Source organism: Rhinoderma darwinii, chromosome 7, assembly GCF_050947455.1.
Source record: "Rhinoderma darwinii isolate aRhiDar2 chromosome 7, aRhiDar2.hap1, whole genome shotgun sequence".
Lineage (NCBI taxonomy): Eukaryota > Metazoa > Chordata > Amphibia > Anura > Rhinodermatidae > Rhinoderma > Rhinoderma darwinii.
In genome coordinates, this window is record NC_134693.1 from 144759064 (window position 1) to 144776527 (window position 17464).

The window sequence follows — 17464 nt, forward strand, 5'->3', positions numbered from 1 at the left end:
GAGCGGATGATGAGCGCCAGTGAGTAATGCGGGGCGGATGATGAGCGCCAGTGAGTAATGCGGGGCGGATGATGAGCGCCAGTGAGTAATGCGGGGCGGATGATGAGCGCCAGTGAGTAATGCGGAGCGGATGATGAGCGCCAGTGAGTAATGCGGCGCGGATGATGAGCGCCAGTGAGTAATGCGGCGCGGATGATGAGCGCCAGTGAGTAATGCGGGGCGGATGATGAGCGCCAGTGAGTAATGCGGGGCGGATGATGAGCGCCAGTGAGTAATGCGGCGCAGATGATGAGCGCCAGTGAGTAATGCGGAGCGGATGATGAGCGCCAGTGAGTAATGCGGGGCGGATGATGAGCGCCAGTGAGTAATGCGGGGCGGATGATGAGCGCCAGTGAGTAATGCGGGGCGGATGATGAGCGCCAGTGAGTAATGCGGCGCGGATGATGAGCGCCAGTGAGTAATGCGGCGCGGATGATGAGCGCCAGTGAGTAATGCGGGGCGGATGATGAGCGCCAGTGAGTAATGCGGGGCGGATGATGAGCGCCAGTGAGTAATGCGGAGCGGATGATGAGCGCCAGTGAGTAATGCGGAGCGGATGATGAGCGCCAGTGAGTAATGCGGCGCGGATGATGAGCGCCAGTGAGTAATGCGGCGCGGATGATGAGCGCCAGTGAGTAATGCGGCGCGGATGATGAGCGCCAGTGAGTAATGCGGGGCGGATGATGAGCGCCAGTGAGTAATGCGGGGCGGATGATGAGCGCCAGTGAGTAATGCGGCGCAGATGATGAGCGCCAGTGAGTAATGCGGAGCGGATGATGAGCGCCAGTGAGTAATGCGGGGCGGATGATGAGCGCCAGTGAGTAATGCGGCGCGGATGATGAGCGCCAGTGAGTAATGCGGGGCGGATGATGAGCGCCAGTGAGTAATGCGGGGCGGATGATGAGCGCCAGTGAGTAATGCGGCGCAGATGATGAGCGCCAGTGAGTAATGCGGAGCGGATGATGAGCGCCAGTGAGTAATGCGGCGCGGATGATGAGCGCCAGTGAGTAATGCGGCGCGGATGATGAGCGCCAGTGAGTAATGCGGGGCGGATGATGAGCGCCAGTGAGTAATGCGGGGCGGATGATGAGCGCCAGTGAGTAATGCGGCGCAGATGATGAGCGCCAGTGAGTAATGCGGAGCGGATGATGAGCGCCAGTGAGTAATGCGGGGCGGATGATGAGCGCCAGTGAGTAATGCGGCGCGGATGATGAGCGCCAGTGAGTAATGCGGGGCGGATGATGAGCGCCAGTGAGTAATGCGGGGCGGATGATGAGCGCCAGTGAGTAATGCGGGGCGGATGATGAGCGCCAGTGAGTAATGCGGGGCGGATGATGAGGGCCAGTGAGTAATGCGGGGCGGATGATGAGCGCCAGTGAGTAATGCGGGGCGGATGATGAGCGCCAGTGAGTAATGCGGGGCGGATGATGAGCGCCAGTGGGTAATGCGGGGCGGATGATGAGCGCCAGTGGGTAATGCGGGGCGGATGATGAGCGCCAGTGGGTAATGCGGGGCGGATGATGAGCGCCAGTGAGTAATGCGGGGCGGATGATGAGCGCCAGTGAGTAATGCGGGGCGGATGATGAGCGCCAGTGAGTAATGCGGGGCGGATGATGAGCGCCAGTGAGTAATGCGGGGCGGATGATGAGCGCCAGTGAGTAATGCGGGGCGGATGATGAGCGCCAGTGAGTAATGCGGGGCGGATGATGAGCGCCAGTGAGTAATGCGGGGCGGATGATGAGCGCCAGTGAGTAATGCGGGGCGGATGATGAGCGCCAGTGAGTAATGCGGGGCGGATGATGAGCGCCAGTGAGTAATGCGGCGCGGATGATGAGCGCCAGTGAGTAATGCGGCGCGGATGATGAGCGCCAGTGAGTAATGCGGGGCGGATGATGAGCGCCAGTGAGTAATGCGGGGCGGATGATGAGCGCCAGTGAGTAATGCGGGGCGGATGATGAGCGCCAGTGAGTAATGCGGGGCGGATGATGAGCGCCAGTGAGTAATGCGGGGCGGATGATGAGCGCCAGTGAGTAATGCGGGGCGGATGATGAGCGCCAGTGAGTAATGCGGGGCGGATGATGAGCGCCACGGTCACCTGCAGCCCATTTTCTGTCGTTCTGGAACAAAAGAGAAATTGGTGCTGCTACTGTAATTTGTTTATACTTATACATTGTAACAAACCCCCAGCTGTGAGAGCTGGACTCGGTCAGAGCTGGTTTTCAGTCTCCATGTAAGTTTATTATATAATGAGATGGTGCCAGGAGAAGCCGTCCAGGCCATATTCTGAAGCGGGCGCCGCTTCTCCGTTGTGCTGGCTCTTATGCAGCGTTGAAGCGTCTGCAGAGCGTTCCTGTAATTGAGCCGCGTCTCCGCTGCGTGTAATACTCCTCTCCATACAGCGCCAGCTTTTTCACTGCTGAACTTTTGTTTTGTCCGTCCACAGCCGTCATCATTAAGGGAATCGGCGTGAACACGACTCCGGAGAACGTGGTGAAAGCGCTTCAGCCTTACGTGGAGCTGTCGGTGCGCAATGTCCGCATCATGAAAAACCACAGGAAAGACCGTTGGGGATTTGGCTTCGTTGACCTTAAGAATCACAAGGTAGCGGAGCAGAGCGGTCGTCATGTGGCCTCCGCTGTGGATTTACCTGTATAGCGGCGTCACCGCACTCACCTGTCTCCTCATCCCTCTAGGAAGCGATCCGTCTCACCGTGTTGGTGCGTGAACTCAAACCTCCGCTCACAGTCAATGGGAGACCCATCACCGTGGACCTCGCTGTTGGGGAGAGAAAGTGAGTCCCATAATAAGCGATCCATTGAGGTGTATGGGGCTGACCAGAATTACCACACGCAACCTACGGACAGGCGGCCATGTTTTTCTAATCCTGGACAACCCCCTGTAGTTGTGACTTTCTAATATTCCTCTTCTGGTTTCCCCTCCCGATCTCACTCCTCAGCAATGAATATATTGTGCCGGCTCTGGGGTTGTCACGGACACATCGACAGGAATAACTGTCATGTGATGTCCTCTCATTTATGGGAGTGCAGGTCACATGACAGGAAGTCTATGGACAGATGAGTCTATTGCTACCATGGCAACCCCAGAGCAGGCTCGAGATCTACATCGCAGCAGCAGTGCGGGGATCAGGAGGACAGAAAATAATCTGATGTCATTTATTGAGTGGTCACGATCCGCCTTCTGAATGATCACCAAGAAGATGTCCGCAAAGCGAAGTAAATGTCCTAGTGGTGAACGCCATTAATATTCACCGTTCTGCTTTTCCACAGGAACGAACCAGGAAAGTTTCAGAAAGGGAATAAAACGTCTTCAGGAAAGGTGAGTTCATAGTCAATAAACCCATGACGAGCGCTGATCATCCCTCCCCCACCCACTGAGCGCTGATCATCCCTCCCCCACCCACTGAGCGCTGATCATCCCTCCCCCACCCACTGAGCGCTGATCATCCCTCCCCCACCCACTGAGCGCTGATCATCCCTCCCCCACCCACTGAGCGCTGATCATCCCTCCCCCACCCACTGAGCGCTGATCATCCCTCCCTCCCCCACCCACTGAGCGCTGATCATCCCTCCCTCCCCCACCCACTGAGCGCTGATCATCCCTCCCTCCCCCACCCACTGAGCGCTGATCATCCCTCCCTCCCCCACCCACTGAGTGCTGATCATCCCTCCCTCCCCCACCCACTGAGCGCTGATCATCCCTCCCTCCCCCACCCACTGAGCGCTGATCATCCCTCCCCCACCCACTGAGCGCTGTCTGTCTGATTACAGAACCGGAACCGGCGGGCGCAGAGACGAGCTTTGACTTATCCCGGATTTAAAGCAACTGGTAAGAGCTGAGATGTGAGCCACGTATATAGAGTGCGCCGGCGGGGAGGCGCTACAGCACACGTATATAGAGCGCGCCGGCGGGGAGGCGCTACAGCACACGTATATAGAGCGCGCCGGCGGGGAGGCGCTACAGCACACGTATATAGAGAGCGCCGGCGGGAACGTGCCCCAGCTACAGCACACTTATATAGAGCGCGCCGGCGGGGAGGCGCTACAGCACACGTATATAGAGCGCGCCGGCGGGGAGGCGCTACAGCACACGTATATAGAGCGCGCCGGCGGGGAGGCGCTACAGCACACGTATATAGAGAGCGCCGGCGGGAACGTGCCCCAGCTACAGCACACTTATATAGAGCGCGCCGGCGGGGAGGCGCTACAGCACACGTATATAGAGAGCGCCGGCGGGGACGCGCCCCAGCTACAGCACACGTGTCCCTCCATGTCTGCTCTGTGGACCATCAGCGTGCGGTCACATAATTGTAGCTGGGGACACGTCCTGGTTGGAGGATTTGTGGGTCATAATTTATAGTGATTGTTTGTTTTACAGTGGATGACGGTCCAAGTTATGTCTTTGACCCCAAAACTGGCAACTATGTGGACCCTCTGACCAATGCATGTTACAATGAGGCCAAAACACAGGTACATTCTCCAGGGATAAATCAATAACAATGCACCCGGTCTTCTGATTATCATTTTGATATAAGATCTAAAGCTGTTGTCACCTCTGAACCCCCATATTACAGTGTACGTCGAAAAGTGATCTACATAAACACTGTGTAGACAAAAATAGAGAGAGGGACCTCCAGCTCACCTTGTATGTGTGGTTCAGATCATCTCGCACGGATCCTCGTGTCGGCACACGAAAAATAGACAATAATGGAGAAAAGGAGATTTGGATCCAGCGTGGATTTGTAGGATAAAATGGAACGACGTTCCAAGTTTAATGAAAAAATTCGTTTGTTAAAAAAAAAAAGGAGAAAAACAGGATTTTGCTTGAAAGTGTGCAATCCTGATAGTGTGAGGAAAAATATCAGTAGTATATAGAGCCTACGCGTTTCAGACGCTACACGCGTCCTTAGTCATGGCTGATAAGTAATGTAATGTATGTACACAGTGACTCCACCAGCAGAATAGTGAGTGCAGCTCTGGAGTATAATACAGGATGTAACTCAGGATCAGTACAGGATAAGTAATGTAATGTATGTACACAGTGACTCCACCAGCAGAATAGTGAGTGCAGCTCTGGAGTATAATACAGGTTGTAACTCAGGATCAGTACAGGATAAGTAATGTAATGTATGTACACAGTGACTCCACCAGCAGAATAGTGAGTGCAGCTCTGGAGTATAATACAGGTTGTAACTCAGGATCAGTACAGGATAAGTAATGTAATGTATGTACACAGTGACCCCACCAGCAGAATAGTGAGTGCAGCTCTGGAGTATAATACAGGATGTAACTCAGGATCAGTACAGGATAAGTAATGTATGTACACAGTGACCCCACCAGCAGAATAGTGAGTGCAGCTCTGGAGTATAATACAGGATATAACTCAGGATCAGTACAGGATAAGTAATGTAATGTATGTACACAGTGACTCCACCAGCAGAATAGTGAGTGCAGCTCTGGAGTATAATACAGGATGTAACTCAGGATCAGTACAGGATAAGTAATGTAATGTATGTACACAGTGACTCCACCAGCAGAATAGTGAGTGCAGCTCTGGAGTATAATACAGGTTGTAACTCAGGATCAGTACAGGATAAGTAATGTAATGTATGTACACAGTGACTCCACCAGCAGAATAGTGAGTGCAGCTCTGGAGTATAATACAGGATGTAACTCAGGATCAGTACAGGATAAGTAATGTAATGTATGTACACAGTGACTCCACCAGCAGAATAGTGAGTGCAGCTCTGGAGTATAATACAGGTTGTAACTCAGGATCAGTACAGGATAAGTAATGTAATGTATGTACACAGTGACTCCACCAGCAGAATAGTGAGTGCAGCTCTGGAGTATAATACAGGTTGTAACTCAGGATCAGTACAGGATAAGTAATGTAATGTATGTACACAGTGACCCCACCAGCAGAATAGTGAGTGCAGCTCTGGAGTATAATACAGGATGTAACTCAGGATCAGTACAGGATAAGTAATGTATGTACACAGTGACCCCACCAGCAGAATAGTGAGTGCAGCTCTGGAGTATAATACAGGATATAACTCAGGATCAGTACAGGATAAGTAATGTAATGTATGTACACAGTGACTCCACCAGCAGAATAGTGAGTGCAGCTCTGGAGTATAATACAGGATGTAACTCAGGATCAGTACAGGATAAGTAATGTAATGTATGTACACAGTGACTCCACCAGCAGAATAGGGAGTGCAGCTCTGGAGTATAATACAGGATGTAACTCAGGATCAGTACAGGATAAGTAATGTATGTACACAGTGACTCCACCAGCAGAATAGTGAGTGCAGCTCTGGAGTATAATACAGGATATAACTCAGGATCAGTACAGGATAAGTAATGTAATGTATGTACACAGTGACTCCACCAGCAGAATAGTGAGTGCAGCTCTGGAGTATAATACAGGATGTAACTCAGGATCAGTACAGGATAAGTAATGTAATGTATGTACACAGTGACTCCACCAGCAGAATAGTGAGTGCAGCTCTGGAGTATAATACAGGATGTAACTCAGGATCAGTACAGGATAAGTAATGTAATGTATGTACACAGTGACTCCGCCAGCAGAATAGTGAGTGCAGCTCTGGAGTATAATACAGGATATAACTCAGGATCAGTACAGGATAAGTAATGTAATGTATGTACACAGTGACTCCACCAGCAGAATAGTGAGTGCAGCTCTGGAGTATAATACAGGATATAACTCAGGATCAGTACAGGATAAGTAATGTAATGTATGTACACAGTGACTCCACCAGCAGAATAGGGAGTGCAGCTCTGGAGTATAATACAGGATGTAACTCAGCATCAGTACAGGATAAGTAATGTAATGTATGTACACAGTGACTCCACCAGCAGAATAGGGAGTGCAGCTCTGGAGTATAATACAGGATGTAACTCAGCATCAGTACAGGATAAGTAATGTAATGTATGTACACAGTGACTCCACCAGGAGAATAGTGAGCGCAGCTCTGGAGTATAATACAGGATGTAACTCAGCATCAGTACAGGATAAGTAATGTAATGTATGTACACAGTGACTCCACCAGGAGAATAGTGAGCGCAGCTCTGGAGTATAATACAGGATGTAACTCAGGATCAGTACAGGATAAGTAATGTAATGTATGTACACAGTGACTCCACCAGCAGAATAGGGAGTTCAGCTCTGGAGTATAATACAGGATGTAACTCAGCATCAGTACAGGATAAGTAATGTAATGTATGTACACAGTGACTCCACCAGGAGAATAGTGAGCGCAGCTCTGGAGTATAATACAGGATGTAACTCAGCATCAGTACAGGATAAGTAATGTAATGTATGTACACAGTGACTCCACCAGGAGAATAGTGAGCGCAGCTCTGGAGTATAATACTGGATATAACTCAGGATCAGTACAGGATAAGTAATGTAATGTATGTACACAGTGACTCCACCAGCAGAATAGTGAGTGCAGCTCTGGAGTATAATACAGGATATAACTCAGGATCAGTACAGGATAAGTAATGTATGTACACAGTGACTCCACCAGCAGAATAGTGAGTGCAGCTCTGGAGTATAATACAGGATATAACTCAGGATCAGTACAGGATAAGTAATGTAATATATGTACACAGTGACTCCACCAGCAGAATAGTGAGTGCAGCTCTGGAGTATAATACAGGATGTAACTCAGGATCAGTACAGGATAAGTAATGTAATGTATGTACACAGTGACTCCACCAGCAGAATAGTGAGTGCAGCTCTGGAGTATAATACAGGATGTAACTCAGGATCAGTACAGGATAAGTAATGTAATTTATGTACACAGTGACTCCACTAGCAGAATAGTGAGTGCAGCTCTGGAGTATAATACAGGATGTAACTCGGGATCAGTACAGGATAAGTAATGTAATGTATGTACACAGTGACTCCACCAGCAGAATAGTGAGTGCAGCTCTGGAGTATAATACAGGATATAACTCAGAATCAGTACAGGATAAGTAATGTAATGTATGTCCACAGTGACTCCACCAGCAGAATAGTGAGTGCAGCTCTGAGGTATAATACAGGATGTAACTCAGGATCAGTACAGGATAAGTAATGTAATGTATGTACACAGTGACTCCACCAGCAGAATAGTGAGTGCAGCTCTGGAGTATAATACAGGATGTAACTCGGGATCAGTACAGGATAAGTAATGTAATGTATGTACACAGTGACTCCACCAGCAGAATAGTGAGTGCAGCTCTGGAGTATAATACAGGATGTAACTCAGGATCAGTACAGGATAAGTAATGTAATGTATGTACACAGTGACTCCACCAGCAGAATAGTGAGTGCAGCTCTGGAGTATAATACAGGATATAACTCAGGATCAGTACAGGATAAGTAATATATGTACACAGTGACTCCACCAGCAGAATAGTGAGTGCAGCTCTGGAGTATAATACAGGATGTAACTCAGGATCAGTACAGGATAAGTAATGTAATGTATGTACACAGTGACTCCACCAGCAGAATAGTGAGTGCAGCTCTGGAGTATAATACAGGCTGTAACTCAGGATCAGTACAGGATAAGTAATGTAATGTATGTACACAGTGACTCCACCAGCAGAATAGTGAGTGCAGCTCTGGAGTATAATACAGGATGTAACTCAGGATAAGTAATGTAATGTATGTACACAGTGACTCCACCAGCAGAATAGTGAAGTTGAAATGTTTACAGGTGGGGTGGCACTATGACTTGTTTTCCAGGGGTATTTTTGGGAGGAATGTTGTCTTTCGCTGCAGTCCCTGATTATTATTGCTCTTGCTCCTTCTTATATTCTGTCGTCCATCCCATCAGCGTAAAAAGGACGATTCTCATCAAGCTCCAGGCAGTGAGAAGAAGGAGCCATCGAGTCAACAGAGAAGGGGCTTCACTGAGGACGACAAGGTGACTATGACTTTTTCGCTTGCCTGCCTCTGTCCTGTCGGGCCGGTCTGGATTCTTTTTTCATGTTGATTGACTTTGATTTTTAGGTGAAGGATTCAGAGGAGGAAGCGTTCAAGAGACCGTTACCCCCTCCAGGGACCAAAAAGGAGGAGCCGCCCCCAGAGGTAATTTCTACATCTCCATCCTCTTATGGACGTGGGGGATCTGTTAGGGGTCTCCAGCTTGTGGCTTCCTAAGCATCTGATCCTCTTTGTATTTTTCTTTAGCCAAAGCATAACCCCCTCATTAAGCTGATTGGAGAATACGGAGATGACAGTGAGGAAGATGAGGAGGAGGAGGAGTTAAAGCTTCTGCCCCCCATAAAGAAAAAGACCGCTGCTCCTCCCCCGCCGCCTCCAGCTCCAAAACCTGCCCCTAAACCCGCTCTGCCCACTTCCCGTGCCGCCGGCAGCCTCGAAGAGAAGTTGACAGATTGGAAGAAAATGGTTTGTCTGTTGTGTCGGCGGCAGTTTCCCGGTAAAGACTCGTTACTCCGACATCAGAAGTTCTCCGACCTGCACAAGGTGATTACTGCGGAGTGTGAGCCCCCTCCCCCATCCCGCGGCCCCCTACTGTATATAACTCTGTAACCTTTCCCCCGACAGCAAAACCTTAACATCCAAGAGAAGATCCGAAAGTCTCAGAAGGAGTTGGTGTACCTGCAGCAGAAGGAGCAGGAGGTAGGGGGCGCTCATGATCCTCTACTGCACGTTTATTACTCTTCTGACGACTTGTTCCTCCCTGAGCTCGGCTTTCATCTCCCCCCTATAGTAAGGTCCCCCGACAGCAATTCAGGGGCTATTCTGCTATTACAATGTGGGGGGCTGCTGCTGGGACCCCACAATCAGATGTCATCAGGGGACATGACGCTCACAAACAAATGTGTCGTCCGTGTAATGATGGGACCCCCAGCTCCGCTCTGGCTGATGGTGAGGGGGTTCTTCCCTCTTGGAGCTCAGAATAGGTTGTAGTTAATACTGACATTCCCATAAAAAGAACAATTCTGGAGCTTCTTTCCTTAGAACTCTATGTAGTGCCGTTCCTCTGCTGTTCCACCTGGAATAAATTGCCAACTGGATATTACCAACCCCCATGTGAACACATTGTCCAGTAAGTGCTTCCAGCATCCGACTGTGTGGGGACGCGGCCCATTGACAGTGGCGATTGTAACTCCTTGCTGGCAATTTATTTGTACGTTTCCAGGAGGAATAACAGAGGGACAGCACAATGAAGAATAATAACCATTTCTCTGGAATTTCTGCTTCATGAGAAGGTCCAGTACTTAGTAAATCTTCTATAAACGGAGGGGTGCTCGTTCCTCCGTTGCTGATCTTGTACGGATGGTGCGAGTCCTGATCAGTGACCGCGGTAAAGCCGTGATCAGACGCGTGGACGGGCGCGGGACTCTCCTCGGCCTCACACAACGCACATTTGAAATGTTTGCTGCGTTTTCTTGGAGGATTTAATTGCGGTTGTCCTGTTGTCTCCATTGTGATCGCCCTCCCCCCATGTAATCTTGTGTTGTACATTGGCTAGATGTCGACGTCACCCCTGAAGTAGTGATGACAGCCAGAATAAAATCCTCCCTTCTTTGCACTGCAGGCTGCATTCAGAGAACTGGGAAACGCAACACTACACATTAGAGACCTGTATATTAGAAAGTGACGTCCCCATACAGCCCCCCTGTACCCCATTGTGTGTCTGCTATGGAGGGGGCACTTATTTAGCTGCCACATATTGAATGTTCTCGGCAGGAGAATCAGTCCATACAGCGGAGGCTGCTGCAGGCCAGGAAAGAGCTGGAGATGCTGGAGCGAGAGGAGGAATGCGTGCAGCAGGTGCAGTGACCGATCCTGGTACATGAATGCTTGACTGACCGCGCCGCGCACACAGCTCTGCTGTACCCACGGCCGGCTGCATGCCCATTGATCATTCCCCTCTCCACCAGCCCTGCATGTCCCATCCCCCATCATCCGCCAGTGAGGGGCATTTATACTGTGCGGCTGTAGAATAATCTGCGGAGACAGAGACCTGTCTTGTCATTTTACTCTCCGACAGGGAAGGGAAGTTCTGGACTCTGATGTCCGAGGTCCGGGGAAAAAGAAATCAAAAGGTTCTGAGACCGGCAGGTAATGCGGTTCATCTACCTGTAGCGGTGTCTCGTCCCATTGTACAGCGTTACCTCCGGAGCTGCCGCTCACTTAAAGGGGATTCTCCAAGGTCTGCAGCTTTCCCATAGACATTGTTTTAATCCTCACCATTTTCAAGATCTCTACTTGCTGTCAATAAAGAGAACATTGAAGGATGAAAGTTAGTCCTGACCGAATAGTTCCCACAGCTGAGATTTTGTTACAATGTATCCAGTCTGGACAATCCTCTGAGCTGAACAGCCCGGACTCCAGATTGATACCTCTATGGCCCCTCACATCACTTTTTTTTTTGGTTTAGCTTTTCTGAGGAACGTGTCCATAAACCGCCATTGTGGGACGGTCGTCAGAAGTGTCAGTATACCGCAAAAAAAAAAGCCATGGAATAGTCGTAGACTGCTATTCCATCCCGCGGGAAAGAAGTATACATATTTTTATTTATTTTTTAACATGGGAGCCACTGTGTGGCATCTGTCACCGGCATCCATTAAACGTGACGTGAACAGAGCCTTACCTGCACAGATACATTGTAACAAACCGGATAGGAGATTTAAGCGGCTGGTTTTCTAGACTGATACATAGTAGACCCTCAGCTGTGAAGTACTTGGTTTGAATGGTTTTCAGCCGTTCACTGACCGCAAGCATAGATCTTGAAAATCCTGATGAGTTGAAACAAAGAGATCAGCCGCTTTTACTGGGGGAAGCTGCATCTGGCCATACATATTCCCTGCAGTAGAATGGCTATCCATGTGATACACCAGGCGCCTCCATCCTGTGGCGCTCCAGCTGTCAGGGCATGCTGGGAGTTGTAGTTTTGCAACAGCTGGGGAGCCACACATTGGAGATTACTACTATACACTTTATCAACAGCTCTGTCTACTAGGGGGGCCCCAATATAACATGGGGAGGGGCTGTGGTCATGCTGTATGAACTATTGTGGGCGACCAGACCCGGCAGGTGTAATTTCCAGAGCACTGTATGATGCATTCATGGCAGATAGGGGGGGGGGGGGACTCGGAGGCCCAGCAGTGAAGGGGTGAATCTATAAGCTGCAGATAATAAAAAGTAATCGCCCCCTGGCTCTGATCCCTTCTGTCTATCCTCAACATGTCCTTCCTACCTCCCCTGCCGCTTTGCTGTCCTCCGTCTCCTTTCCCTGCCCGCACTGCTATCCTCAGTCTCCTTCAGCCACTGTCCTTAGTCTCCCTCCTTCCTCTGCCCCGCGCCGCTGTCCTCAGTCTCCTTTCCCTGCCCGCGCTGCTATCCTCAGTCTCCTTCAGCCACTGTCCTTAGTCTCCCTCCTTCCTCTGCCCCGCGCCGCTGTCCTCAGTCTCCTTTCCCTGCCCGCACTGCTATCCTCAGTCTCCTTCAGCCACTGTCCTTACAGTCTCCCTCCTTCCTCTGCCCCGCGCTACTGTCCTCCGTCTCCTCCCTCCGCCCTCACCGTCTCCTCCCTCCGCCGTCTCCTCCCTCCGCCCTCACCGTCTCCTCCCTCCGCCGTCTCCTCCTCCCTCCGTCCTCACCGTCTCCTCCCTCCGCCCTCACCGTCTCCTCCCTCCGCCCTCACCGTCTCCTCCCTCCGCCCTCACCACTGTCTTCACAGTCTCCTCTGTTTTCATTGCAGTGACCTGAAAGTAAAGAGTGCGAGCGGCCCGAGACCAGCAGGAGAGACGTACCGCGAGAACATGAAGAGGCTGATCCTGGAGCGGTATAAGGAGCTGGAATGAGCCCCTCCCCCATCCTTGCCATCTGTCGTGTCCACCGCCATTTACGCACCGCTGCTATTTGTGTTTTTATAATAAAATATTATCAAAAAATGTAATATTGTCATGCATTATGTCACATGACCGACACTGTCTCCTCCCCCAGCGCTGCAGATATAATGATGAGGACGTAATATACATATAATGATCCGCACATAAAGATCCACGATACATAACTGCGGAGCGGATCACTGCCGGAAAATAACTGCACTCTGGTTGCTATGGGCGTTTCATACGTTCTCCTTACATCCACCTGTTTCTAAGGGTTTATCATTCTCTATAGAAATGAAGACCGGTTCAAGATCTCTGCTAGCTCTCAGTGATTGAGATTTGTGCTGCTCTCAATCACTGTCCACACAGCGGGACAATGATAGGGACCTGTTGCGTTCTGTGGGTATGTGGACCCACTGGGCCGTACCGCCGTAGTGGGATAGCAGCTGGCCAAACAGTACCAAGTCAATGTCTATAGTACGAGTAGGGGTACCTGTGGTAGTTCAGAGAGTAGCGATGGTTAGGCTCGGATGGGACCTTGGCAGCAGACGCCAGGCGTGATGCAGCACAGCAGATGTGATCGGTGGCACAACACGATTCCAACTCTGTAAGGCACAGGAACAAGGTAGCACGGGATACAGGAACGGGAACACTGGGAACTGGAAAACACTAAGGGACCATTTGCAAGGACTGATACGGGTAAACACCACAACGCTCAGACAATGAAGGGAGGGGCAGGGCCCTTCTTATAGTCCAGAGTGTGTATGGGCTTATAAATGAACTTGTCCATGTGCGGGCGCTAGCCCTTTAAGGCGCCCTCCCTACGGAACACAGCAGAACGAAGTGGAAGTGAGCACTGGCATCTCCTGAGGAGGAGATGCGGGCCAGCGCTCAGAGATCCATGGCTGCGGCCATCGGGGGGTGAGTATACCAACGGTCCGTGGCCGTGGGCGTTACATCTGTATTATGGAGAACTCATACGTCCCAACTTTCAAGTATCACAAAAAGATGCGCAGCAGCAACATTTTTTTTTTTTTTAAGCCACGCTTCTAATTCCACCCTATCCATGCCTATACACACCCGGGTTCAGCCCGCACAGTATAATGGCCCCACAGCTGCCTCCACACAGTATAATGCCCCCATAGCTGCCCCACAGTATAATGCCCCCATAGCTGCCTCCACACAGTATAATGTCCCCATAGCTGCCTCTACATAGTATAATGTCCCCATAGCTGCCTCCACACAGTATAATGCCCCCATAGCTGCCTCCACACAGTATAATGTCCCCATAGCTGCCTCCACACAGTATAATGTCCCCATAGCTGCCCCACAGTATAATGCCCCCATAGCTGCCTCCACACAGTATAATGCCCCCATAGCTGCCTCCACACAGTATAATGCCCTATAGCTGCCTCCACACAGTATAATGTCCCCATAGCTGCCCCACAGTATAATGCCCCCATAGCTGCCTCCACACAGTATAATGCCCCCATAGCTGCCTCCACACAGTATAATGTCCCCATAGCTGCCTCCACGCAGTATAATGTCCCCATAGCTGCCTCGACACAGTATAATGTCCCCATAGCTGCCTCCACACAGTATAATGTCCCCATAGCTGCCTCCACGCAGTATAATGTCCCCATAGCTGCCTCCACACAGTATAATGTCCCCATAGCTGCCCCTCCACAGTAGAATGTCCCCACAGCTGCCTCCGCACAGTATAATGTCCCCATAGCTGCCTCCACACAGTATAATGCCCCCATAGCTGCCCCCACACAGTATAATGCCCCCATAGCTGCCTCCACACAGTATAATGCCCCCATAGCTGCCCCCACACAGTATAATGTCCCCATAGCTGCCTCCACACAGTATAATGTCCCCATAGCTGCCCCCACACAGTATAATGCCCCCATAGCTGCCTCCACACAGTATAATGTCCCCATAGCTGCCTCCACACAGTATAATGCCCCCATAGCTGCCTCCACACAGTATAATGCCCCCATAGCTGCCACCACACAGTATAATGCCACCATAGCTGCCTCCACACAGTATAATGCCCCCATAGCTGCCTCCACACAGTATAATGCCCCCATAGCTGCCTCCACACAGTATAATGTCCCCATAGCTGCCTCCACACAGTATAATGTCCCCATAGCTGCCCCCACACAGTATAATGCCCCCATAGCTGCCTCCACACAGTATAATACCCCCATAGCTGCCCCACACAGTATAATGTCCCCATAGCTGCCCCCACACAGTATAATGTCCCCATAGCTGCCTGCACACAGTATAATGTCCACATAGCTGCCCCACACAGTATAATGTCCCCATAGCTGCCTCCACACAGTATAATGCCCCCATAGCTGCCCCCACACAGTATAATGTCCCCATAGCTACCCCACACAGTATAATGTCCCCATAGCTGCCCCACACAGTATAATGTCCCCATAGCTGCCTCCACACAGTATAATGCCCCAATAGCTGCCCCCACACAGTATAATGTCCCCATAGCTGCCCCCACAGTATAATGCCCCCATAGCAGCCTCCACACAGTATAATATCCCCATAGCTGCCTCCACACAGTATAATGCCCCCATAGCTGCCCCCACAGTATAATGCCCCCATAGCAGCCTCCACACAGTATAATGTCCTCATAGCTGCCTCCACACAGTATAATGTCCCCATAGCTGCCTCCACACAGTATAATGTCCCCATAGCTGCCCCCACACAGTATAATGTCCCCATAGCTGCCTCCACACAGTATAATACCCCCATAGCTGCCTCCACACAGTATAATGTCCCCATAGCTGCCCCCACACAGTATAATGTCCCCATAGCTGCCTCCACACAGTATAATGCCCCCATAGCTGCCCCCACACAGTATAATGCCCCCATAGCTGCCCCCACACAGTATAATGTCCCCATAGCTGCCTCAACACAGTATAATGCCCCCATAGCTGCCCCCACACAGTATAATGTCCCCATAGCTGTCCTCCACACAGTATAATGTCCCCATAGCTGCCTCCACACAGTATAATGCCCCCATAGCTGCCCCCACACAGTATAATGCCCCCATAGCTGCCCCCACACAGTATAATGCCCCCATAGCTGCCTCCACACAGTATAATGCCCCCATAGCTGCCCCCACACAGTATAATGTCCCCATAGCTGCCCCCACACAGTATAATGCCCCCATAGCTGCCCCCACACAGTATAATGTCCCCATAGCTGCCCCCACACAGTATAATGTCCCCATAGCTGCCCCCACACAGTATAATGTCCCCATAGCTGTCCTCCACACAGTATAATGTCCCCATAGCTGCCTCCACACAGTATAATGCCCCCATAGCTGCCCCCACACAGTATAATGCCCCCATAGCTGCCCCCACACAGTATAATGCCCCCATAGCTGCCTCCACACAGTATAATGCCCCCATAGCTGCCCCCACACAGTATAATGTCCCCATAGCTGCCCCCACACAGTATAATGCCCCCATAGCTGCCCCCACACAGTATAATGTCCCCATAGCTGCCCCCACACAGTATAATGTCCCCATAGCTGCCCCCACACAGTATAATGTCCCCATAGCTGCCCCCACACAGTATAATGCCCCCATAGCTGCCTCCACACAGTATAATGTCCCCATAGCTGCCCCCACACAGTATAATGCCACCATAGCTGCCCCCACACAGTATAATGCCCCCATAGCTGCCCCCACACATTATAATGTCCCCATAGCTGCCTCCACACAGTATAATGCCCCCATAGCTGCCTCTACACAGTATAATGTCCTCATAGCTGCCCCCACACAGTATAATGCCCCCATAGCTGCCCCCACACAGTATAATGCCCCCATAGCTGCCTCCACACAGTATAATACCCCCATAGCTGCCCCCACACAGTATAATGTCCCCATAGCTGTCCTCCACACAGTATAATGTCCCCATAGCTGCCCCCACACATTATAATGTCCCCATAGCTGCCCCCACAGTATAATGCCCCCATAGCAGCCTCCACACAGTATAATGTCCTCATAGCTGCCTCCACACAGTATAATGTCCTCATAGCTGCCCCCACACAGTATAATGCCCCCATAGCTGCCCCCACACAGTATAATGCCCCCATAGCTGCCTCCACACAGTATAATACCCCCATAGCTGCCCCCACACAGTATAATACCCCCATAGCTGCCCCCACACAGTATAATGTCCCCATAGCTGCCCCCACACATTATAATGTCCCCATAGCTGCCCCCACAGTATAATGCCCCCATAGCAGCCTCCACACAGTATAATGTCCTCATAGCTGCCTCCACACAGTATAATGTCCCCATAGCTGCCTCCACACAGTATAATGTCCCCATAGCTGCCCCCACACAGTATAATGTCCCCATAGCTGCCTCCACACAGTATAATACCCCCATAGCTGCCTCCACACAGTATAATGTCCCCATAGCTGCCCCCACACAGTATAATGTCCCCATAGCTGCCTCCACACAGTATAATGCCCCCATAGCTGCCCCCAC

General features: G+C 50.8%; 1 protein-coding gene across 5 annotated transcripts in view; it reads left to right on the plus strand.

The window, feature by feature from the left end:
• The window catches only part of RBM6 (RNA binding motif protein 6), a 30351-nt gene extending 17350 nt beyond the window's left edge, over positions 1–13001 (plus strand). The window contains exons 10-21 of one of the 5 annotated variants that reach the window (XM_075831980.1): positions 2483–2640; positions 2733–2830; positions 3327–3375; positions 3828–3885; positions 4435–4526; positions 8909–8998; positions 9085–9162; positions 9265–9561; positions 9643–9717; positions 10792–10875; positions 11096–11166; positions 12809–13001. In XM_075831980.1, the coding sequence (XP_075688095.1) occupies positions 2483–2640; positions 2733–2830; positions 3327–3375; positions 3828–3885; positions 4435–4526; positions 8909–8998; positions 9085–9162; positions 9265–9561; positions 9643–9717; positions 10792–10875; positions 11096–11166; positions 12809–12911 (1253 nt within the window). In that variant the 3' untranslated portion in view covers positions 12912–13001. Of the gene's footprint in view, positions 1–2482; positions 2641–2732; positions 2831–3326; positions 3376–3827; positions 3886–4434; positions 4527–8908; positions 8999–9084; positions 9163–9264; positions 9562–9642; positions 9718–10791; positions 10894–11095; positions 11167–12808 lie in introns of all 5 variants that reach the window. The other 4 variants (XM_075831981.1, XM_075831982.1, XM_075831983.1 and 1 more) reach the window with 4 other exon arrangements.
• The last annotated feature ends 4463 nt before the right edge of the window (positions 13002–17464 follow it).